This window comes from Prionailurus bengalensis, chromosome C2, assembly GCF_016509475.1.
Source record: "Prionailurus bengalensis isolate Pbe53 chromosome C2, Fcat_Pben_1.1_paternal_pri, whole genome shotgun sequence".
Lineage (NCBI taxonomy): Eukaryota > Metazoa > Chordata > Mammalia > Carnivora > Felidae > Prionailurus > Prionailurus bengalensis.
In genome coordinates this window covers 73,156,977-73,181,158 of record NC_057350.1, presented here as the reverse complement: position 1 = coordinate 73,181,158, position 24,182 = coordinate 73,156,977, and the positions used below count along the sequence as shown (strand labels likewise).

Here is a 24,182-nt window from a genome sequence, read left to right as displayed (position 1 = left end):
ATGTTTATTGTGTAAACACCATTTTTTAGGATTTTGGAGGGGGAGAGTGCAGGTGGGGGAAGGGCAGAGAGAGGGGGACACAGGACCTGAAGCAGTCTGTGCTGACAGGCTGACAGCTGTGAGCCCAATTTGGGGCTCGAACTCAGGAACCATGAGATCATGACCTGAGCCGAAGTCAGACGGCTGAGGTTCCCCTATTGTGTAAACAGTTTTGAAGTAAATTCCCCGTTGGAAGTAAAAATGGGATCTCAATTGTGATTACTTATCTCAGTGCCCTTCCCCTGCTAAAAAATGAAAATAAATAGGAACAAAATGGGATTCTAGGGGAAATTACAGATACTACACTAAGACTGTAGTCTTTGTATTATGTTTGTATTATGTTACTTCTTCTACATAATCTTTCACCCTTTATGAAAATCATTAAAAATTAAATCATTGTAAAGCCACCAAGAATTTAACAGATAAGTCCAAATGGATTTTTTCCTCTCTGTTGAAGAGAGGAATTGAATTTATAAGTAAAATACAATTCTAGTAAGCAGCCTATGTGTTATTGTAATAGTGTAACATCTCTTCAAGCATCTAAGATTTAGTAGTATAATATATTTTTTTAAGTAGGGGATTTGAAAGTTTATTTTACTGTTGTCACTTCATCTTTTGATGTTGAGTTTCCTCGAATCCTTTGAAATTTTATAGTAGTTTTTGTTCTTACATTCCATGAGGAACTTGTCCTTTCCTGCTCAGAGACCTCTGATTTATTTACTCCAAGTGTCCCTGACAGCATCACACTACATTTGGAAATTGTGGAGATGTTGCATAGCCTTGTGGTTATAAAGGAGAGGTCTTACAGTCAGATTGATCTAGTTTAGAATTCCAGTCCTACCACTTTACCAGCTGTGTAACTCTGAGCAGTTTGCTTAACCACACCGTTTACTCATCTGTAACACTGAAGATGATTGTAATACTAACTTGAGATGTTTTACAGTGATTGGAAGAATAATAATGTATGTGCAACTAGCACATGATCTTGGCTATTCATATTATTAGTGTTATTTCATATTTCTTTGAGACAGTAAACCAGGGAACAAGTTAGAAAAACAAATGAGGGTACGTGCACAAGAGAAAGCCTTATTTGTTCTCCTTAGCCTCATTTTAGGTTTTAAATACACTATGAAAGTGCATGTGGGGTAGATTAATAATTTATGTTGTATAGTGTGAGAAGCCTATAGGGTGTGCCTCACTTTCCACAATCAGTAAGCCTTTTCCTGATTAATCAAGTATAACATGTACATTTTAAAATTAGTATAACTGGTTAAAATGTCCTCAAATAAATTTGAAAGCCTTACTTAATAGATAACCTAATTTTAACATTTTTTTAATGTTTATTTATTTTTGAGAGAGAAAGTGAGCAGAGGAGGGACAGAGAGAGGGGCCATCAGAGGATCCAAAGCAGGCTCTGTGCTAACAGCAGAGAGCTCAATGCAGAAGCTCAAATTCACAAACTCAAGAACCATGAGATCATGACCTGAGCTGAAGTCAGATGCTTATTAACTGGTTGACCCACCTAGGCACCCCCCCTTATTTTACCATTTTAAATGGAAATAGTTTTTCTTCTAAAGAGCTACTACTTTACATTTTAGATGCATCAGGATGTCATAGAAATAGAACAAGACGCAAGATTTGGAGTCTAGTCCTACGTGTGCAATTCAAACAAGTTACTTAACCTCTACATTTTATACTCCCTTCATCTGTTAAAATGGGGAATAATGCCTCCCTGAGTAATTTAAAATGAGTTTGAGGAGGGGTGCCTGGGTGGCTCAGTTGGTTAATGAGCACCTGACTCTTGATTTCAGCTCAGGTCATGATCTCATGGTTCATGAGTTCAAGCCCTGCATTGGTCTTAAGGCTGACAGTGTGGAGCCTGCTTGGGATTCTCTTTCCCTCTCCCTCTCTCTCTACCCCTCCCCTGCTCACTCTCTCTGTCTCTCAAAAAAAAATTTAAAAAAAAAATTTTTAATGAATTTGAGGATTAAGCAAATTAGATAGCTATACATAGATATATATAGATAGCCTTATTACAGACTCTGTATCTATCTATCTATCTATCTATCTATCTATCTATCTATCTATCTATCTATCGGTATCTCTATATCTATCTACCGATAGATAGATAGATAGATAGATAGATAGATAGATATAGTCTAATTATTTGTAGAATTTTTATGCTTTTCAGATTATTTTTATATTGATCACGTCATTTACATTTTATGAAAGCCCTCCACATAGTGGTATGGAGAAAGGCATAATGAATTGCTGCTGAAGATGCATGAAGAGCATGGACTTCATAGTGAGACTTGACTACCACTTCCTGGCGTCACCCCTTTCTGGCTGTGTGATAGTGGGGAAACTACTCAGTTTCTTGTAGCTCCAGTACTCCACATAGATACTGACCTATTAAATGTCTTTTTCTACCCCAGAGGAAATACTCTGATTTGAAACCAGATGCTTTATGGGGCGCCTGGGTGGTTCAGTCGGTTAAGCTTCCAACTTCAGCTCAGGTCATGATCTCACGGTCCTTGAGTTCGAGCCCCGCGTCAGGCTCTGTGCTGACAGCTCAGAGCCTGGAGCCCGTTTCAGATTCTGTGTCTCCCTCTCTCTCTGCCCCTCCCCTGTTCATGCTTTGTCTCTCTATGTCTCAAAAATAAATAAACGTTAAAAATAAATAAATAAATAAAATAAAACCAGATGCTTTAGACCTCTATTTCAACCTGTTGTGGGGATCTGTCGTGTAACTAAGGTATAGTTGAAAATGCTTTATGGCTAATTTGTGTGTGTAAAATTTTTTGTACACACTCAAATATGTGTTTTGGAGGGATTGATGTTCATTCAATTTTTTTGTTTATTGTTCCAGTCCTGTAGCTACTAAGATATAAATATAACATTGGCCTTGTTCTCTAGGAGCCTACTGTCTGTGCAAGGGACAAGTTTACAACTCTAACATGACATGAGAGTAGTTACATTACAGATATATCCAGTGCAGACCATTTTTTATCACTTTTGGACCATACAGCTTTCACAAAACATTTGAGTATTGAGTCTTAGCTAATTTGATCTTTAGTATAATCTAAAGTATGACCTAATACATTTTCATTTTATTGGTAATCCTAAATAGGAAAGCATGCTTCAAGTTACCTTGATGAGCCTTTTTAACTACACACTAATAACTGACTACAGTGCCCTTATTCTGCTTATATTTTGGGTTTTTTATTAAATTTGTTTTATATTATTTTCATATCACTTCAGACTTAAGAAAATTGCATTCATAGTGCAATGAGCGGCACCTAGGTGGCTCAGTTAGTTAAGTCAGTAAAGTTTGGCTGAGGTCATCATCTGTCTCATGGTTCGTGAGTTCATCCTCACGTCAGGCTTTGTGCTGACAGCTCAGAGCCTGGAGCCTGCTTCAGATTCTGTGTCTCCCTCTCTCTGCCCCTCCCCTGCTCACACTCTGTTCCTCTCTGTCAGAAATAAACATTAAAAAACATTTTTTTTTCCAGGGCACCTGGTTGGCTCAGTCGGTTGAACATCCGGCTTTGGCTCAGGTCATGATCTCGCAGTTTGTGAGTTCAAGCCCTGTGTCGGATTCTGTGCTGACAGCTCAGAGCCTGGAGCCTGCTTCAGATTCTGTCTCCCTCTCTCTGCCCCTTCCCCGCTCATGCTCTGTCTCTGTCTCTCAAAAATGAATAAATGTTAAAAAAAAATTTATGTGAAAAAGGTATGTGAAATCCCACATACCTTTACCTAGCTCCCCTAATTCTTAATATTTTTACCTACCATATTTGCTTTATCATTTATCTTCCTATATAATTAAAATATTTTTTATGAATCATTTCAAAGGAAGTTTCTCTCATGCCCCTTTTACCTCTAAATACAAATATTTTATAACACTATTTTTTCATAAGAACAAAAGTATTACCATAGTACAGTGAGCTATATTAGAAAATGAACATTAACATAAAACTAGTATCAGATTAATCTGTAGACCTTAATTATATTTTGCCAGTTGCCCCAATAATATTCTTTATAGGAGAAACAAAAATAGATCCTTTGGCCAGTCTAAGATTACACATTGCCTTCATGACACTGTAGTCTCCTTTAACCTGGAGTAGCCCCCACTGTATGTCTTCCATGAATGTGGCATTTTAGAAGAAAACTAGCTAGTTATTTTGTAGACTATATTTCAATTTGTGTTTGATACATTTTCATAATTAGTTTGAGGTCATGTATTTTTCCAAATTTTTAGTTGTGGTAAGATACACATAATGTAAAAATTTACCATCTTAAAACCATTTTTAAGTTTATATATCATTGGTAGTAAGTACATTCATTTTTGTGCAACCATCACTGTCATTCATCTACAGAACTCTTTTCATCTTTCCCTTGTGAAAAACCCACTGCAGACATTGTACTCAGTGGTGAAAGACTGAAAGTATTTCCTCTAAGAATATGTAGAAAATAAAAAGCACTGTGACAATAATATTTGCTTTTATAATTGCCCTTATAGTTATCTTTACTGAGATCTTTATTGCTTCAAACACCTTGAGTTACACTCTGGTGTCCTATCATTTCCACCTGCAAGACTCTCATTAGCATTTGTTTTTGGTTTTCTATTTTTTTCAGGTCAGCTCTACGGGTAATGATCTCCTTCAGCTTTTGTTTATCTGGGAATATTTTAATTCCTCCCTCACATTTGAAGGACAGTTTTACCAGAGATAGGGTTCTTGGTTGACAAGGGGTTTCTTTTAGTACTTTAAATATATATATCAGCCCACTGCCTTCTCACCTCTAGTTTCTGATGAGAAATTTGTTGATAATCTTATTGAAGATCCCTTGTATGTAATAAGTCACTTTTTTCTTGCTGCTCTCAAAATTCTTTTTGTCTTTCAGCAGTTTTTTTTTTAAGTTTATTTTGAGAGAGACAGAGATGGCACAAGTTGGGGGAAGGGCAGAGAGAGAGGAAGAGAGAGAATCCCAAGCAGGTTCTACCATGCCAGCACAGAGCCCAACACAGGGCTCAAATCCACAAAGCTGAGAGATCATGAGCTGAAACCGAGAGTTGGATGCTTAACCAAATGAACCACCCAGGCACCCCTGTCTTTCAACAATTTGATTATAATATGTCTCAATGTGAATCATCCTACCATGAGTTTGTGGAGCTTCTTGGATGTTTGTACTCATGTGGTGATGGTGTTGTTTTTATCATATTTGCGAATGTTTTGGCCATTATTTCTTCAGATATTTTTTCTGTTCCTTGATCTCTCCTCTTCTGAGACAGACGTCCATGAGGTGTGTGTTGGTCCTCTTCATGGTGGCCCTAGGTCCCTTAGAATCTGGTCATTTTTCTTTAGTTTTTTTTTTTTTTTTTTTTTTTTTTTTCCTGTTCTCAGACTTAATTTCCACTGTCCTATCTTCAGGTTTGTTAATTCTTCTGCCTGCTCGCATCTGCCTTTGAATTACTCTATTGAATTTTTCATTTCTATTATTGAACTTTTCAACCCCAGAATTTCCTTTTAACTTTTTTATTTTTTATAGATTTTTCCATTTTTACCTATTATAAATTTCCCCATATTTCATTTTGTCTACTTTCCTTTTTAGTTCCTTAAACTTATTTAATATGGTTGTTTCAAAGTCTTTGTTTAGTAGGTCTGCCACCAGGTTTTTTTAAAGGCAGTTTATCTTTTCTTTCTTTCATTCTTTCTTTTTCTCCTTTGGGCCACTCTTTACTGTTTCTTGGCATGCCTTTGGTTTCTTTGCTGAAAACTGGACATTTGACTCCTATGATGCTTTAACTCTGGAAATCAGGTTCTCCTGTTTCCTAAGGTTTGCTGTTTTTTGTTTTTATTTTTGTTATTGTTGTTATTGTTTTAATTGTTGTAGGCTAGCTCTGTGCCAAGAAATCAGTCTGCAGTACAAACTTAAGGTCTTCCTTAGGTCTTTTCTTTGCCTAAACCTTCCCTGGACAGGCACAGTGGCTTTCTAATTTCCCTTATATATGTGACTACTTTTGACTATCCTAGGTGTCTGTGTCTGACTCTCAAAAGGGGAAAAATAGAAAAATGAAATGGTGGGAGGAGATGTTTGCCCTTTAAATCCTCTGGGTGTCACTTGAACCAGAGGGGGAGGGGCTTGTATCAATGGGAAGACAACAATAATGGCCATGCTTCTTTGTCTGCACCTCTGTGATCAGAAGCAGCAGTTAGCAATCAGAGCACAGATCCCCTATATTTGGAGAGTAGGTTTTTTTGTCCCTCCTAGTTTGTGCAAGTCTTGTGCCAGCAACTCCAAGAACACTTGCACAGCTAACTGTTACAGGGCAGAGGGGTGGGAGTTGGACAGCTGCTACTGTGCTAAGAGCTGAGATGATTGAATTAACCACAATTTACCATCCAGTACTTCCCCTGAAGTTGCAAGCCTCCTATAGCCTATTCTGGGATTCAGTAGAATTTCAAAATAGATATATCAGATAGACTCTGCCAGTGCAGTTGTTGTCTAGGTGACAAATTTGTGTTGCTTCCTATTTTGTCATCTTCTCAGAATCCATCCTATTTATTTTTACATTCACTCTAACTTAAATTGATCACCTAAGTGATAGCATTTAACTTTTTTAATGCAATGTCTCAAATTAGAATCCAAGATGTGTTCTGGGATTTGTGAGTTCTTCATATGAAAAAACACTTTTTTTATAATTTAGTAGGAGAGAAGGAGACTGTCATTAAGCAAATAACATAATGAAACTTTGATAAATAGTAAGAAGGAGAAATACAATGCACAGCATAAACACATTTTCTAAACTCCTAATTTGGGCCTGTTTTAAATAACGGGATTTTAGAATTATTTTAACAGTTTGGTTTTTTTTTAATGTAATACTGCTTTCTGAAGTTGTGTAAGAATGCTGCATTGTGTTACAGCAGCAATCCCTATGAGGCCCGTTATTAATGAGATGGAATAGTAAAAATTTGGATGAGCAAAATTATGTTTGAGTCTTGTTATTGATACTTGGGTCAAATTCTCAGGGGTTTGTTAGTTTCTCTTTTTGGAATATCCCTTCCCCCTTTAGTAAATCTCTAAGTGAATTGTAGGACTTCATTATTGTCCTAGTTGAAACATACACAATGGTATATGTTGTTATATATACTATATACAACGGTATATGTTGGTTTCTATGGTTGACAACAAATTTTCCTTTACTATTTGCTGAATCCTCACACAGTCCTCTTGGGTAAAGGTATGTGTTGCTGTCCCTTTATAGATGGAGAAAATGAGTTTCAAGAACACTTATGACTTACCTATACAGTCAGAGTTACTGAATAGTAGAGTGAGATAGAAACATCATTAGAACCAAGTCTTTTGATGTCATTTGAAGTGAGGTGCAGGGAAGAGTTTTTCTTCATTTGAAATAATTTTCAAATAGATTCTTCTTAAGTTTTTTTGTTTGACTCCTAAGCAGAGCTGATAATTTCATGTCACCTGTTCTGCTACCCACTATCCCGTTTACAGATCCCAAGGTCTTAAGCTAACCAGATTTGCTACCGTTTCTGATTTTAGTGTTCTTTCTACCTCAGCTGTTTGAAAGTATGTACTTTCTGTGGCCAGGTTTTTCTGCATCTCTCCCTTCAGAAGTAGCCTGTTCTTTAGCTTTTTGTTGCTAGGGTATTGTGCCTTTCTGCATTGTTTACCATACCCTTCAAACACATTAAAATTGTGCTACCCGTTTAATTTTCATTCCTACTTCCTTGAGAGCTTTGGAGGATTACTTTGTCAGATACTATTTCTGTATTTTGTGATACAAGAATTTAGAAAATCTCAAGTGATTAAGTAAGAGTATAGTGTATTCCAAATTAAATGTTTTAATTCTCTACCTTCTAACACAGTCTTAAATATTTTTTCTTTATTTTAGGCAGTTAAACTTGAGGCAGTCAGATCATGCCTCTTGTGCTTCATTTATTATAGACTCTATTTGAGACCATCTTTTATGATCTTTTTAAATGGCTAGGTTTTCTTATCCTGATAGTACTTTTGGTTGAAATTCTTGCCTAATCCTCAATGTGAACATTCCTGGTTTTTGTCCAGTTTCATGTTATTAGCATCATTTCCCTTCAAATATGATCATTCCCATGTTAATTATAAGATACATATAAAAATAACTTTATTATATATTACTATGTTCTTTAAGTCAAAATTACAGATTATTCCACTCATCTATATTTTTTATTTTGAACTGAACTTTAAAGTTGAAATCAGCTTTATGATGTGAATGCTAATATCTTAATAGCAACTCTAACCTATAGTATTTCACAACTGTCTTAGTTATTCACATCCCACAAACTGAATAGTTGTCTCAATATAATTTTTTTGCTTTACTTTTTACTATGAAAAATTTCAACATGTAGAAAATGTAAATGAAATGTAAAGAAATGTAATGAAATGTAAAGAAATTTCAAAAGTCCTTACATGTAGAGCCAGTAGTAATACGGTGAATTCCCATGTATACTCATCACTAAACTCCAGCAATCATCAACTCATGTGCACTCATATGATCCATAATCCCTCTCATTCCTGACCTCTCATTGTCATTATTTTATTTGAAGTATATTTAACGCATTGTATCATTCAATATCAGATAGACTTTTTATATGACTAGAATCAGAAGATAACTTCTATGCAATGATGATGATAACAGACTTTTTTCATTGTATGTTTGTTAATAAATGGGCAGAGGGAACCAAAAGGCTTTGTTGCCTTAATTTTTGAAGAATGTAACTTCTTTTGTGACTTTTTTTTGTGTACCCTTTTCTTTCTTGCTATCCTCTGTAATTGCTTGAGCAAAATAAGGTAAAGTTGTGCCCTTAATTTTTTTAATGAAGTGAAATATTATGAATTTGAGGAATCTCAATGGGTCACTGGGAGATGAATAATTTCAGATACTCATAAAATCTCAAATGTCTGTAAGTTGACTAGTTTTACCTAATAATCTTATATAACTAGTATTTGTACTTCATAGATTTGGTTTTCACTAAGTCATCTGAAAATAGATTATTACATTCAAAGGTAGAACTGCATGTAAAGTATATTTAATTTTTATATATAATATTTTTATAATATATAATTTTATATATAATAAAATATTCTCATTTTTAATCTGCTTCATGTAGCCCAGTTGCATATTATATGGTTGTTTAACCATGCAACTGTGTTGTCTTTAAGCATTTTATCGCATTATCATCCAGATATAGTACTTTGCTGAAAATGGCCTAAAACATTTGAACTCTGAACACTTACCTCTTAGAAATGCCCATATACTTGGAAGAAGATGGTTATTTTGTGTATAATGTTTCTTTCATATAGATTTTATGTATAATTCTTTAGTTAATTGGGATAGCAGAACTATTAATGTTTATAAACATATCCTAAAATTTGTTTAAAGGATAGTTGTCTTTTTGAATGTATGTAAATGTCATTTGATATGGTACATTTATACTCATATAGAAGAAAGATAATTTTGAGGGGGGATCACATACGTTTCTGGTATGTATGTCTGGATATGTTTTTCATTTGGTGTTTATTGCATTTTATTCTTTAAATTTTATTTCATCTACATAATAATTACTTTCCAGCTTACCCATAAAACCATGCCTTTTTCAATCCATACATAATTAGAGATATGTTATTCTACTTGTTTTTTTGTTTGTTTTGCTCTTGAATTTTTGACCATTGTTATTCGGTGAGTTGTCTAGAATAATGGGTGGAAAGCGATAATTACAACTGAAAATAGAGATTTTTTTTTCTGGGTGATAAAAGATTGGAATCTTCGTGGTATCCTTGGGAATAAAAAAACTAATGATTTCTGACGACTCAGGAAGAGTTCTTTTTTTTTTCTCTTTCTATGGCAATAAATAACTTTATTAAAATAATTGTATTAGAAAGTTTATTAGAAAGTTTAAATAGGAAGGGACAAACTGGCAGCATTTTTGAGAAATAAAGAGAGGGTGTACACTTTTCAAATGACAGAGAAGATTATTTCAAATAGCAAAGTTTTAGGCCTAAGAAATTATTAACTTCATTAAAGCAGCGATGTTATATGTCATATTTTCTGGGAACTGTGATATGATAGTAGAACCCTTAAATTTAAGTGTAAAGAACAAGTAAAATGTAACTAAACGCTTATTATATTTTTTAAATATTTTTTTAATTTAAAAAATTTTTAATTTATATCCAAGTTAGCATATGGTGGATATTTTATTTTTAAATTTTATTTAATTAATTAATCAATTTATTTATTTATTTATTTTTAAATTTACATCCAAATTAGCATAGAGTGCAACAATGATTTCAGGAGTAGATTCCTTAGTGCCCCTTACCCATTTAGCCCATCCCCCCCTCCCACATCTCCTCCTGTATCCCTCTGTTTGTTCTCCGTATTTATGAGTCTCTTCTGTTTTATCCCCCTTCCTGTTTTTATATTATTTTTGTTTCCCTTCTCTTATGTTCATCTGTTTTGTCTCTTAAGGTCCTCATAGGAGTGAAGTCATAAGATTTTTGTCTTTCTCTGATTAATTTCACTTAGCATAATACCCTCCAGTTCCATCCATGTAGTTGCAAATGGCAAGATTTCATTCTTTTTGATTGCCAAGTAATACTCCAGTGTGTGTGTGTGTGTGTGTGTGTGTGTGTGTGTGTGTATTAGGTATAAGATTATATATATATATATATATATATATATATATATATATATATATGTATATACACACATACACATACACACACCACATCTTCTTTATCCATTCATCCATCGATGGACATTTGGGCTCTTTCCATACTTTAGCTATTGTCGATAGTGTTGCTATAAACATGGGGGTGCATGTGTCCCTTCGAAACAACACACCTGTATCCCATGGATAAATGCCTAGTAGTGCAATTGCTGGGTCGTAGGGTAGTTCTATTTTTAGTTTTTTGAGGAACCTCCATACTGTTTTCCAGAGTGGCTACACCAGCTTGCATTACCAAGGAAGAGTTCTTATACAAAGAATATTTGTGGGTTTTTTTTAGAAGGTTGGTTAACTTTCTCACAGATCTTAAGAAAATTATGTCTGTTTTAGCAGAAATAATTTATTTCTCAAAAGCAAATCAAATTTAACTGTTTATACTTAATTCTTTTCATCTTCTGGTGCTGGAAACTGGCTCATTGATTAACATATGAAAAGCTCATATAAAATTAAAATTTAAGAAATAGCAAATCTTTCATATGCTTCTAACATTTATGGACATTAGTAATTAATGTGTCAATTTTCCTGTTAAGCTAACACATTTACAATTCTTTCTTTAAGGCAAACCCTCCTCCAGTACTGGTCAACACAGATAGCTTGGAAACATCGAGTTATGTAAGTTCAATTTCCTCCACACATTTAAATAATTCTGCTTTACCTGTTCAGTTTTTGATACATATACAAAGGTAACATCTTCATTTTCTTTAATACATTGGACTTGTGATGTTCTGTCACTAAGCTGTAGTTGTTAAAGTCAGTGAAGCAATACTGTCCTTCTTTGGTTTTTTTCCCCATACTTATGCAAAGCAGAAATGTTGAAATAGAAATTTAGGGTTTATTTTTTTTAATGACTAATTTTCACTAGAGGCTATCTCTGACTAGTAGTCACTTAAACAGTGCCATATATTCAGAGTCATTTTAGAAATCTATTTGAGTGACTAGATTTTTAGTACCCAGGCATATATGTATATGTTCAGATGTTAAAATAGTTACAACTTTGTATTAAATTGATTAGTGCTTCTCTGTAAACTTACTTTGTTAAAAAGCCCTTAAAGATAAATAACCAGAACAGCAGAATCTAAACTAACATTTTTTTTACTCCAAAGGAAAATGTCTTCAGAGATGTTTAAGTAGAAGTAGTTCCTGTGCTCTTTTTTTTAATCAAATGGTACATAATTTTATAGACTGTAAGTCCTTTTTTCCCTGTTTTTGGACTACAGTTGATTGCAGTCTGTATTTTAAAACACTGCCTAATCCAAAATCATGAGGACACTTAGGTTTTCCTCTAAGAGTTTCATAGTTTTAGCTCTTACATCTAGATCTTTGATCCATTTTGAATTACTTTTATATATTGTGGAGGTAAGGGTACAGGCTTATTCTTTTACATGTGGGTGTCCAATTGTACCATCACCATTTGTTGAAAAGCCTATTCTTTCTACATTGAATGGTCTCGGCACCCTTGTAGGAAATCAGTTACTAATATATGGGTTTATTCTGGATTCTTAACTCTCTACTATTGATCTTTATGTGTATCCTTATGCCAGTACCACATAGTCCTGATTACTGTAGCTTTGTAATAAGATTGGAAATCAGAAGGTATAAGTCCTTCAACTTTTTAAGCTTGTTTTGGCTACTCTGGGTTCTTTCCATTTCTGTATAAATTTTAGGATCAGCTTGTCAATTTCTGCATGCAACAAAAGGGCAACTAGGATTTTGGTAGGGATTGGTTTGACTGTAGGTAAATGGGGGCAGTATTGCCATCTTGTCAATATTATATCTTCTAATCTGTGAACACAGAATGGCTTTCCATTTGTTTACAACTTTAATTGTTCTCGAAATGTTTTAATTTTCACTGTACGAATCCTACACTTCTTTTGTTTAATATTTATTCCTGAGTATTTTTCTCTTTTAATGCTATTATAAACGGAATTGTTTTTCTTAATTTCATTTATGGATTTTTCATTGCTAGTGTATTAGAGTATAATGGAATTTTAGGAATTCATTTAGAAACATAATAGATTTTGATCTTATATCCTGCAACCTTACTGAACTCATTCATTAGTTTTTTAGTGTGTAGATTCATTTGGATTTTTTATATAAGATCATGTCGTCTGCAAATTGAGATAGTTTTACATCATCCTTTACAATCAGAATGTATGTATGTATGTATTTATTTATTTATTTAGCCTAATTGCCCTGGCTAGAACCTCCATTATTTCAGTGTTTAATAGAAGTGGCAAGAGCAAATATCCTTGTCTTATTCCTGATCCTTGGGAGAAAGCTTTCAGTCTTTTACCATTAAGTATGCTGTATTATAGTCGATTTTCAGTATTAATTGATATAATTTTATTGGCATTGGGGTTGATTCTGTCTCTGTGCATTCCTATTCTTTTTTAAATAGTAAAAAAATGTTAGGGGAAGGCAAAGTTAAGGACAAAAATTCTCAGTTCTTACTGATTCAGTAATAAGATGGAAATGAAGTAATCTGTTGAAATAATTTCCATCTGTTTGTCTTTTTTTTCCTTAAGACATACCACAAATAGTGAAGGTTACAAAAATTCATTTGATTGGACTTTGGTAGTTTTCTTATATACTAAAAGCTTCACTTTTTCGATATATATTGTGTAATTGATAACTGTAATATTTTTAAATCAGCCTAAATGCTGCTCTTCATTATTTAGTAAAATCTTAATGTAAATTCTTTTGGGGTTAATACTTTGTGTTTAGTTATGTTAATTCTTCATTAGGAAGAACATTTTCTTCTTCCCAATACATTCTTATTTTTAGATTCTTACCTTGTAATAGTTTAGACTTTGAAGTTTTTAATTGAAATTACATATTAATAGGAACTATGAGTCACGTGAATACTGATAGATAAAATCTTGACTTTCAGTATCTTATAGTTAGAAAGGAATTACTGAGTTGAACCTACACAACAAGGAATTAGTAAATTAAGCCTCCTTTTAAATCTTCCTTTGGAGAACTCTTATACTGACTATGTAACAGGATTTGTCTGTCCTGTTTGGGTATATCGGTGTAGGCTGATGAGAAAATTAAAATCTTTGGGTCTGTAAGGGACTGAGGATATCTGTGTTACAATTTTTCCTCTGCCTCTTTATGGCATATATGTACCCATAATTAAAGCAAATTATATTAAAAAGAAAAAAATTATACAACTTAATAATTAATAAGTGCTATTCCAATATACTAGCAGTAACTAGTTGGAAATGAGTCCATTAACTCTGTCAATAAAATATGAAATACCTAACAATCAGCTTAACAGGAAATTATAGAGCTTGTAGTAAGAAAACTATAAAACTTTGCTGATGGCATAAAAGAATACCTAGGTAAACAGAGAATAGCTCTTATTGCTGAGCAGGAAGATAACACAGAGATCATCATTTTCCCCAGATGAATCTGTAAATTTGATACAGTACCAGTAATAGTTCCCAAAATGAGAGTGTGTTCGGGTGCGGGGAAGGAGGTAGGAAAGGAAGGGAGAAGGGGTGAGAGAAAAAGAAAGGAAGAACTTTAAAATTTAGTTTCTCTGTTGCACTAACCACATTTTAAGTTCTTAGTAACTATATGTGGGTAGTAACTACTGTATTGGACAAGGCAGATTATAAAATATTTTATCACAGAAACTGGACAGTGCTGATGTATAGAAAAGTAAAAACTCAAAAATAGCCAAGTAAAATTTAAAAGTAACTGTGAGAGATTTCCCTACCAAATAATAAAACATTATAAAACACCATTAATTAAAGCAGCATTGTTCTGGTCCAAAACCAGATAGATCAATGGAATACAATTTGCCTTTGATATATGTTGTATAATCTTATTTTTCTTTTGTGGCCAGGTTTTTTTTTAGATTAGTTGCTCTTGATTACAGCTCTGTAGGGGTTTTTTTTTTTCCCATATATGTTAGAATTTTTTTTTTAATATTTAGGAATTTACCAGCTGTTCTTAAATGTCTTTGCTATTTGTGCCTTCCAGCCAGACTGCTGCCATAATTTGTTCACCAGTTTACTTTTCTCCATTTGCTCTCCATTTTTATTTTATACTACCATATTTCCTTTTCTGGAAAATCTGTTAAACCTACTTGATGCTCAGAAACTTGAAAGAATATTTCTCATTGCTTAGTACAGCACTCAAGACCTTTCACAGTCAGACCCCGGTCGACTTCTAGTTTCTGCTCCAGCTTTGACCACCTACAGAAGCCCATTTTGTTGATAAGAATAAATTCAAAACCTAGAAAATATTAGCAATGACAGTTCTCAGGAACTGTTCTAAGTCTACTCATATATTTTTAAAGAAGGAGAAAAACTATTTTGTTAATAATATATTTACTTTGCCTGAAGATTGATCTCTCTCATTTTGTTCCCATGTTACCTCTCACCCTATCCTGTTAATTGAGAGTAATAGACCTTATATAATAATATAAATATTAGGCAAGCATTTCTTTCCTATTGGAAAAGAGGAAATTTTACCTTTGGTAAAATTACAAAAAAGAAGGCTAAGCAAACCAACCATTTTGTAGTTTTGCTGGAAAACATATTGCTGTTGAAAATATTAGACCACCATTGCTTTTTTTTACTTTTATTGCCAATGAGGTGGTACTTACAAAGTAATTTTTGGCTTTGGTAATGTACTTGGCATTTTGAAGCCCAGTTTGAATATGTGTAATGTTGTATCGAATTGTCTCTATGTATGAAATAGCAGTTTTAAGTTATTGAGGCTTTAGAAATAAAGTCATTTGGGGTCCATATTGTCTAGTCACTTTTCACCTTTTTATGATCACTCTTATCTAGCTAGAATCCTCACTAGATATCAGTGACTTAGCATTAAATTAAGAACGAAGTACATTTACCATATGTTTACCTTTTGAGAAGGCTTAATGGTAAAAATACCAAATTTCTTAGAGCAGAAATCATAAGGTCACAATATAGGAATTTTACTTACTGCCATCAAAAGGGCCATATAAGCACACTTACGTTGAAATGTTTTCCAGAATAAAATTTCAGAGTATTTAGAAATAAATGAACAAAAATAGAGCTCAGTGTAGCAGTGCTGGGATTTGGCCAAAGCCATATGCTGAGGAAAATGTATTACCTTTAATGGATGAGTTGGGGCACCTGGATGGCTCAGTCAGTTGAGCAGCTGACTTCGGCTCAGGTCATGATCCATGGTTGGTGGTTTTGAGCCCCGTGTCGGGCTCTGTGCTGACAGCTCAGAGCCTGGTGCCTGCTTTGGATTCTGTGTCTCCCTCTCTCTTTTCCTCCCCTGCTTGCACTCTCTCTCTCTCTCTCAAATAAATATTAAAAATAGAAGAGTAATCAGCATAAATGAAATAGCATTCAGCTCAAGAAGCTTTAAAGAAAGAATAAAGAATTGATTAAAAAAAAGTAATAGCATAGAATGTGATAGATTAATCAGTAATATTAAAGCCTCTTTGATAACTTTTAGCAAGAAAATAAAGACTATACAGATAACCTCTAGAGTAAGAAAAATGGTGTAGCTGCAAATACGAGTTTTTTTTGTTTGCTTGTTTTTTACTCATAAAAAAGGACTTCCAGAGCACCTGGGTGGCTCTGTTGGTTGAGCGTCAGGCTGCACACTGAGCATGGTGCCTGCTTAAGATTTTCTGTCTCCGTCTCTCTCTGCCCCCTCCCTCATGTTTTCTCTCTCTCTAAGATAGATAGATAGAATGAACTTGTAGTCAAGTTGGTAGGATATGTATATGTTTATGTATATGTATATGTACATGTATATGTATACGTATAAACCTCCTGCATTCTAGATGCCTAGAAATCTGTTAGGAGGTGGGGGTGGGAGGCCAGTAAACTATCCCCTAAACTGAGAAGGCACTTTGAGACCAAAAAATGAAGCAGACCACTCCTTAGACTTTACACAGTTCTTTATTTGCATGGCTGCGGGTGGTCAACAGTCTATGGCAGCTGCATGGCTATTCTCTGCAACGTCTGGACCTTAGTTCACAGATTTTATAGAGCAATGGGACTTGCAGAAGGGCATTGTAGTGGGACACCTGGCTGCCTCAGTTGGAAGAGGATACAACTCTTGATCTCGAGGTTGTGAGTTCAAGCCTCACATTGGGTGTAGAGATTATTGAAATCAATAAACTTTTTAAAAAATGGCTTAAAGAAAGAAGGGCATTGCAATGAGATCAGAGGAGGGTTCACCTGCACCTAATTGACTATAAACTTTAATTAGATTTTGTGGTGCCACCTGTGCATCAGGGAGGGGAAAGACTATATTATCTCAATAGATTCGTGGGAGGCCAAAGCAAGCCTCATCCTGGCCTTGGCAGGCATTCCTAAGGTATGTATCTTAATTTCCAAAGGGTCCAGAACTCATGACACTGAGAGGTCCTCAAGTGAACACGAACAAGATGGTGGGCCAAAGGTGGGGTCAGTATTGTCAGCACTCCGACAAAATCTGAGATTAAAAAAAAAATTATATGTGTAACATATAACATAATCTCATAACCATAATCTCAAAAACAAGAAGAAAAACTCTTTAGGTGAGGAAAAGAGGAAACAGTAGCAATTGGGCTTGAATCCATTATAGCCATGAGAACCCAAAAAGGTAGAAGAGATGAGTTTCAAAAGCCCTCAAGAAAAAAACTCCTAGGACCTAAACTGGACCTGAATTAAGTGTTACTTTCTTACAGTATGGTGAAGAAAACAAAGTAGTTTACAAAAGACTTCATTATTCTGTTGTTTCATTATTCTATTGCTGTTTAACAAACCACCCTGAAACTTAGTGGCTAAAAAATAATTCATTATTTCTTATGAATTTCTGGGTTAACTGGAAGGTTCTTCCACTTTATATTGGTTGGGGTACTGGAAAAGGCTGGAAGATCCAAAATAGTCTCATTCACATGACTGGCAGTTGATGCTTGTTACTAGTTAGGAGTGCAGCTGGGGCTTTTGGCCAAGGGCCTCAATTCTCTTTCATTTGAATCTTTTCATATGCTATTTGAGCTTCCTCACATAATAGCTCCTGAGTTCTAAGCAAGTGCATTCTAAGACAAAGGTAGATATTACACAGCATCATTTGTGCCATATTCTTTATAACAAAGCTCATCTAGGAACTGCCTAGGTTGAATGGAAGGAGAACTAGATGACACCTCTTGATGGTAGGATGGTTTAGTCATGTTGCAAAAGAGGATGGAGGATGGAGGATGGGAGGCATCTAGAGAAATGCAGTTTATCACAATCCCTATTTGACTTGCTCGGGTATTTTGCACAGCCTCATCCCATCAGAAATGTTAGAGCAAGGCTTGAACCAAAATTAATCTGATTACAAGGACCATTCACCCTTCACCAGTGACCCTCTCTCTGTGGAAATTCTTCCTGGAGGGAGTAGGGAATAAATTGGAAGGAATAAGATAAAGTGCTTGGTCTATAAGATGTAAGCAAGAACGCTTGGGTGGCTCAGTCAGTTGAGCATCCAACTTCAGCTCAGGTCATGATCTCACATTTCATGGGTTCGAGCCCTGTGTCAGGCTCTGTGCTGACGGCTCAGAGCCTGGAGCCTGCTTCAGATTCTGTGTCTACCTCTGTCTCTCTCTGTCCCTCCCCTGCTTGTTTGTTCTTTCTTCTTCTTCTCCTTCTCCTTCTCCTTCTCCTCTCTCCCTCTCTCTCTCTCTCAAAAATAATAATAATAATATTTAAAAAAGATATAAACAAGGACTTGAATGGGACATCAAATTTAGACATGAAATACATAAGTGAAATTTGTGACAACACTAAAGTAACAGATGCAGAGGTGGGAACTTGCAAGATATATAAAGGAAAGAGTAATAAGTTTTTCAAATTTGATGGTATGTAATGCTCATGAAGAGGTGAGTTATGTATATTAGGAATGAAGCTAAATGATAGATTGGGGTCACTTCATACAGAGCCTTGTATTTGAGTTTCTGAAAGCTTTAGAGGGAGTATGTTACTAGACATGGGCTCCGAAAAGATCCATCTGTGTAAAACACATTAGAATGATTTGGGGAGTGGAGAATACTAATCCAAGAGATTGGGTAGATTACACTGGCAGTAATCCAGAAGAAATTAACAAAGGCTTGTACCAAGGTAGTAGAGATGACAATGAAGAGGTGATTGTTTTCAGAAAAATTGAAGTGAATGAATAAGAATTAGTAGCTGATTAGATGTGTGGATCAAGGCAGTGAAAAGAGTTGGAGTTCCATAATACTAAAAGCTGTACATACCCTTTCAGTATTTGAAGTTATAATATCATAAATGTCAACTCATTAATCACATTTGTACTCTTCCAGTCTTTGAAATTTTTACCTAAAATCATTACAGTAAAGCCAAATTATTTGATTACTATCATATTTAACAGGTTTGCATTAATAAATCATGCAAAAATTATGTCTTGACATTTCCAATTTTATACTCTAAATTTCTGTGCTACTTCTTTTTCCTCATTAGGTTAATGGCACTGATGCAGATTATGAATATGAAGAAATCACACTTGAAAGGGTAAAAACTTAATTATCTTAAGTTTCTTATGCATAAATCTGTTGCTTTAAGGAATTCTTTAAATATACTGCTCTTTCATATAGAATTAAAAGGAAAAGATCATTTAAAAACAGAACTGTGTAATACTAATTTCTTTTATAAATTCACGTATTATTAAATTAGCCATGGTGTTTTTAGAACATGTTGCCTTTTTTTAATAACCTTTCTTTAAAAAAATAAGCTTTTTATTTAAAATAGTTTTAGATTTCCAGAAAAGTTATACCAAGAGTTTCCATTTATCCAGGCCTCAGTTTTGCCTATTGTTAATGTCTTACATTACTAAAATACATTTGCTTCAACTAATGAGTCATATTGATACATTATTATTAACTAAAGTCTATATTTGGATTTCCTTAGTTTTTATGTTTTTCTCATTCAGAATCCCTTCCAGAATACCACATTACATTTAGTTATCATGTCTCCTTTAGGCTCCTCTAGTCTAACAGTTTCTCAGATGTTTCTGTTTCTAAATTTTACATTTATTTATTTTTCATATAAAACATTGTTGATTTTAAGTATTTAGCATCCTAGTAATGTGGTTATTGTTATCAGTTTTCTTTTTTAGCAAAAAGAAAAAATAGCCATAGTTCTAATGGACAAGATCCTATCGAAAGTTTATGAACTCTCCCAGTCAGAAAATAACTTAAGGTTATGAGTTAGATGTGTAAATTTTCTTGAAACATTTACTCCTTAGCAGTATCTGCAGTCAAGGGGTGCCTGGGTGGCCCAGTCGGTTAAGCGTCCAACTTAGTGGATGCGAGGTGATCTTGCAGTTTGTAAGTTTGAGCCTTGCATCGGGTTCTGTGCTGACAGCTCAGATCCTGGAACCTGCTTCGGATTCTGTGTCTCCCTCTCTCTCTGCCCCTTCCCTGTTTTGCGTTGTCTCTCTCACGGGCACACTTCCTCTCTTCTCTCTCTCTCACACACACAAAGATAAACATTAAGAAAAAGAAGATCTTCAGTTAATTGATGGCTGTATTTTAGTAATACCACCTTGTCTGACCAGCATTTTGGGGAAATAAAGTGTTTTACAAAAGTAAATTTCCTAAGCAGCTGAGTGTCTGTATATTTCAAACTAAAATCCTAGATAATTAGATTTGCTTATTTCAAGCCAGAGTGAAAACAGACCTAAAAGGGTCTTTTTACATGTGTACTAGATTACAGGTACCACTACCTGAATTTGGATTACCTGTTCAAGTAAGATGGATGAGTAACTCTCCAGTAAGCGTAGTATTAATGTATTATACATATTTTAATATGGTATTTATTTGGTGTTTTTCCACCTTACTTGAGATATAATTGACATATAATTCTAACTTTTTTATCTTACTCATTTTCCATCCTTTCCCGTGCCTTTTAAATTTAGTTAGGACTGTACTTTGTTTTTTCACTCACTAAAACACTTGAGTACCAGGAATTGGAGAGGTGTTATTAAAAGATACAAACTTGCAACTAGAAGATGAATTAAGTTCTGGAGATCTCATGCACAGCATAGTGATTATAGTCAATAAGACTGTATTGCGTACTTAAAAATTGCTAAGAGACCAGACCGTAAATGTTCTTATTACAGAAAGAAATGACTGTTAAGTGGCATGACAGAGATGTTAGTTAAAGCAATGGTTATAATCATATTGCGGTATATAAATAAGTCAGATCAACACATTTTACACCTTAAATTTACACAATGTTATGTGTAAATTATACCTGTTTTTGAAAAAGCAAATTAAAAAAAAGAACTTGATTACCTGGGTGACTTGGTAACCTCATACAACCTATTGATACTATTATTGATATTCTAGCAACTCTTAAAGAGTTTACACTGAAAAAAATATTAAAACAGAATTGTAGGACACATAATAGAAGGTATGTTTAAGCTCTTCAATATTAACGGTTAAGTAATCAGTTCAGATATATCTGCGTGTTTGAGTTGCCTGAAAGCCAGAGTTAGAACATTAAAAAGCAAAAACAAGAAAACATTTTTTAAATACCACTGCTTAGAACAATTGTCCTTTAAGACTTTTTGGTAGCAGTAGAAACTTTTCTTCAAAGAAATTATTCAGAAATATAGTATGTAAAACAAGTAAAAAACCCTGCTTTGGCAAAATTGACTTTGTTGTCAGGAAAGCTCACCCATTTGATTTCTCATGTTGGGCTTTCAGTATTAAAAAATATCTTTTGCTGTTTGTGTGTCTTGGCTAAACATGTCAGGGATGGGGGAGTGGGACATGTCAAGGATGATGACTTAGCAGATACAGTTTGGTCATTTTAAAATAAGCTGATGGCAAGGTTAGCAGAAGAAAAACACCATTCCCTGCCCCATTTTTTTAAAGCTGAAATAATGTTAGTTTTACCTATCCAGAAATAATTGCAGCAGCAAGATCACATCAGTTTTTTACTCTTAGAGAAATTTGCCTTACCAAGCATGAGTGGATACATTCTAAAAGAAAGAGACCTAATAGCAATACTTCTGCAGAAGGGTGACTTATCCTAGTACAAATTGCCCGCACTTTTAAAGAAAGAACCATAGACTAGACTCCAAAAGTACTCAGTACCTACTTAGAAGTAATACCTTTGAATTCTTTTTTTTTTTTTTAATGTTTATTTTTTGAGAGACAGAAACAGAGCATGAGCAGGTGAGGGGCAGAGAGAGGGAGACACAGAATCCGAAGCAGGCTCCAGGCTCTGAGCTGTCAGCACAGAGCCCGACACGGGGCTCAAACCCACAAACCGTGAGATCATGACCTGAGCTGAAGTTGGATGTTTAAGCGACTGAGCCACATAGGTGCCCCTACCTTTGAATTCTTCGTAGAGACAAAGGAGTTTTACTTATATTTCATAATTTAGAATCTTCATATTCTTTCTCTGCCTATATGTGTTCCTTGTGTCGGTACAGTTTCTAGGTCCTATAATGACAGGAACCTACCAATAAAGGTAATTCTTATTCAGGCTCAATTTTTTTTTCCTTTATCCCCAGGGAAATTCAGGGCTTGGTTTCAGCATTGCAGGAGGTACGGACAACCCACACATTGGAGATGACTCAAGTATTTTCATTACCAAAATTATTGCAGGGGGAGCAGCTGCCCAAGATGGAAGATTACGGTATGTTTTGCATTTTATGTTGTGATGCTGAACATACTTTGTATATTTTTCTTAAAGCAAATTGAACAAGGCATCAATACAAATAAACACTATCATAATAACCAATATAAGGTAGATGCTCAAATAACAAATGAATGAGATGATTGTGCTCTAACCATTGTTTCCCTCTTTTGATTCAGGAATTTAGTTTCTCTGATATTATAACACTTTGAATAATAAGTTTGATGGTTTTAAATGTGAACAAATTCATAGAAATTGTAGAATTCCTTTTGTATTTTTATTTTTTATTACTTTTTTAATGTTTGTTTACTTTTGAGAGGGAGGGAAACAGAGTGTAAGTGGGGGAGGGGCAGAGAAAGAGGGAGACAGAATCTGAAGCAGGCTCCAGCCTCCGAGCCGTCAGCACAGAGCCCAACGCAGGGCTCGAACCCACACACCGTGAGATCATGACCTCAGCTGAAGTTAGACACTTAACCAACTGAGCCATCGAGGCACCCCATTCCCTTCGTATTTTTAAATACATTCACAAACTGTTTTCCATTATTTTCTGGTGGGAAATATGTATATAAACTTAGTTAGGATACAAGAGATGATATATACCTGAGTTTGTATCCCATACCACAAAAAGTAAAGATTATGCAAGTTTTAAGTATCTTAATATGTTTTCTTAATTGAATGAATGAAAGTAATATTGGGTAATATAGGGTGCTTGTTTGAATTTGTTTAAATTTAGTGTTCCATTGTAGAAGATATCTTTAGCATATTTTGTTATTTCCTTAGGCCATAGATTATGGCACTTTTCGTATTCCCTTGTTTGTTGGTTTTTATTTATATGGTGACAGTCTGAAGTTTTAGGACTAAGGATTTTATATGATCTGTTAAAAACATGTTTTTGGGGGTGCTTTGGTGACTCAGTTGAGTGTGTGACTTTCGATTTAGGCTCAAGTCATAATCCCAGGGTTGTGAGATGGAGCCCCAGGCTCGATACATGGAGCTTGTTTAAAATTCGTTCCTGTGTGTGTATGTGCACATACGTGCTCTCTTTCTGTCTCTTTCTTTCTCTCAAGAAAAAAAAACAAAAAACAAACAAAGAATTCATTTAAGGCTGTTGGTACCTTATGCACCTCTTGTTTCTTAACTTCTCACTGGATACAACAGGTGATGTATTAATGAAATTAGTTAGATATAAAATTAATAATTTGACCATTCATGTAAACATAAACATTTATTTCCCAATTCTGTTATTGGCCTTTTGTTTGTGCTTTTATGAAAATTAATATGTCCCATTTGTTTCACTAAAGAACATCCCTTTAATACTAACTCTAACCTGTCGCTGTCTTTGCATACAAAATTTCTTTACTCTGAAGAAGGCTAATTACATAGATTATCAGGATCAATTTTAGTATTTCAGTTGTGTTTTGTTCTCCTTCTCTGCCCAATTTCAGATGATTTTTTTCCCCTAATGCAATGCTATACAATTTAAACTGAGACCAGAGCTGGGGGGAAAAGTTAGAATTAGAAACAAATCAAACTTTAAAGAAATATATTACTGTGTCAAATTAAAATAAATTATTTATATGAGAAGCCTTTTAATTACATGGTATAGTCTTTAGCTTCACAATAAATTTCAAGAAATAACTTTTTTTTAAATGCAGTGTCTAGGTTGACAAAGCAATCAAAAATTATTTTTTGTAAAGAGGTTAGAATGGGAGAG

At 34.5% G+C, this 24,182-nt stretch overlaps 1 protein-coding gene across 32 annotated transcripts in view; it reads left to right on the top strand.

Annotated features, from left to right (window-relative positions):
* Window positions 1-24,182, top strand: part of DLG1 (discs large MAGUK scaffold protein 1) — a 279,606-nt gene that overhangs the window by 150,396 nt on the left and 105,028 nt on the right. For 26 of the 32 annotated variants that reach the window (XM_043594503.1, XM_043594514.1, XM_043594502.1 and 23 more), the window contains 3 exons: window positions 11,379-11,432; window positions 19,280-19,330; window positions 22,344-22,468. In XM_043594503.1, coding sequence (XP_043450438.1) covers window positions 11,379-11,432; window positions 19,280-19,330; window positions 22,344-22,468 — 230 coding nt within the window. The remainder of the gene's footprint in view (window positions 1-11,378; window positions 11,433-19,279; window positions 19,331-22,343; window positions 22,469-24,182) is intronic. The other 6 variants (XM_043594528.1, XM_043594525.1, XM_043594523.1 and 3 more) reach the window with 1 other exon arrangement.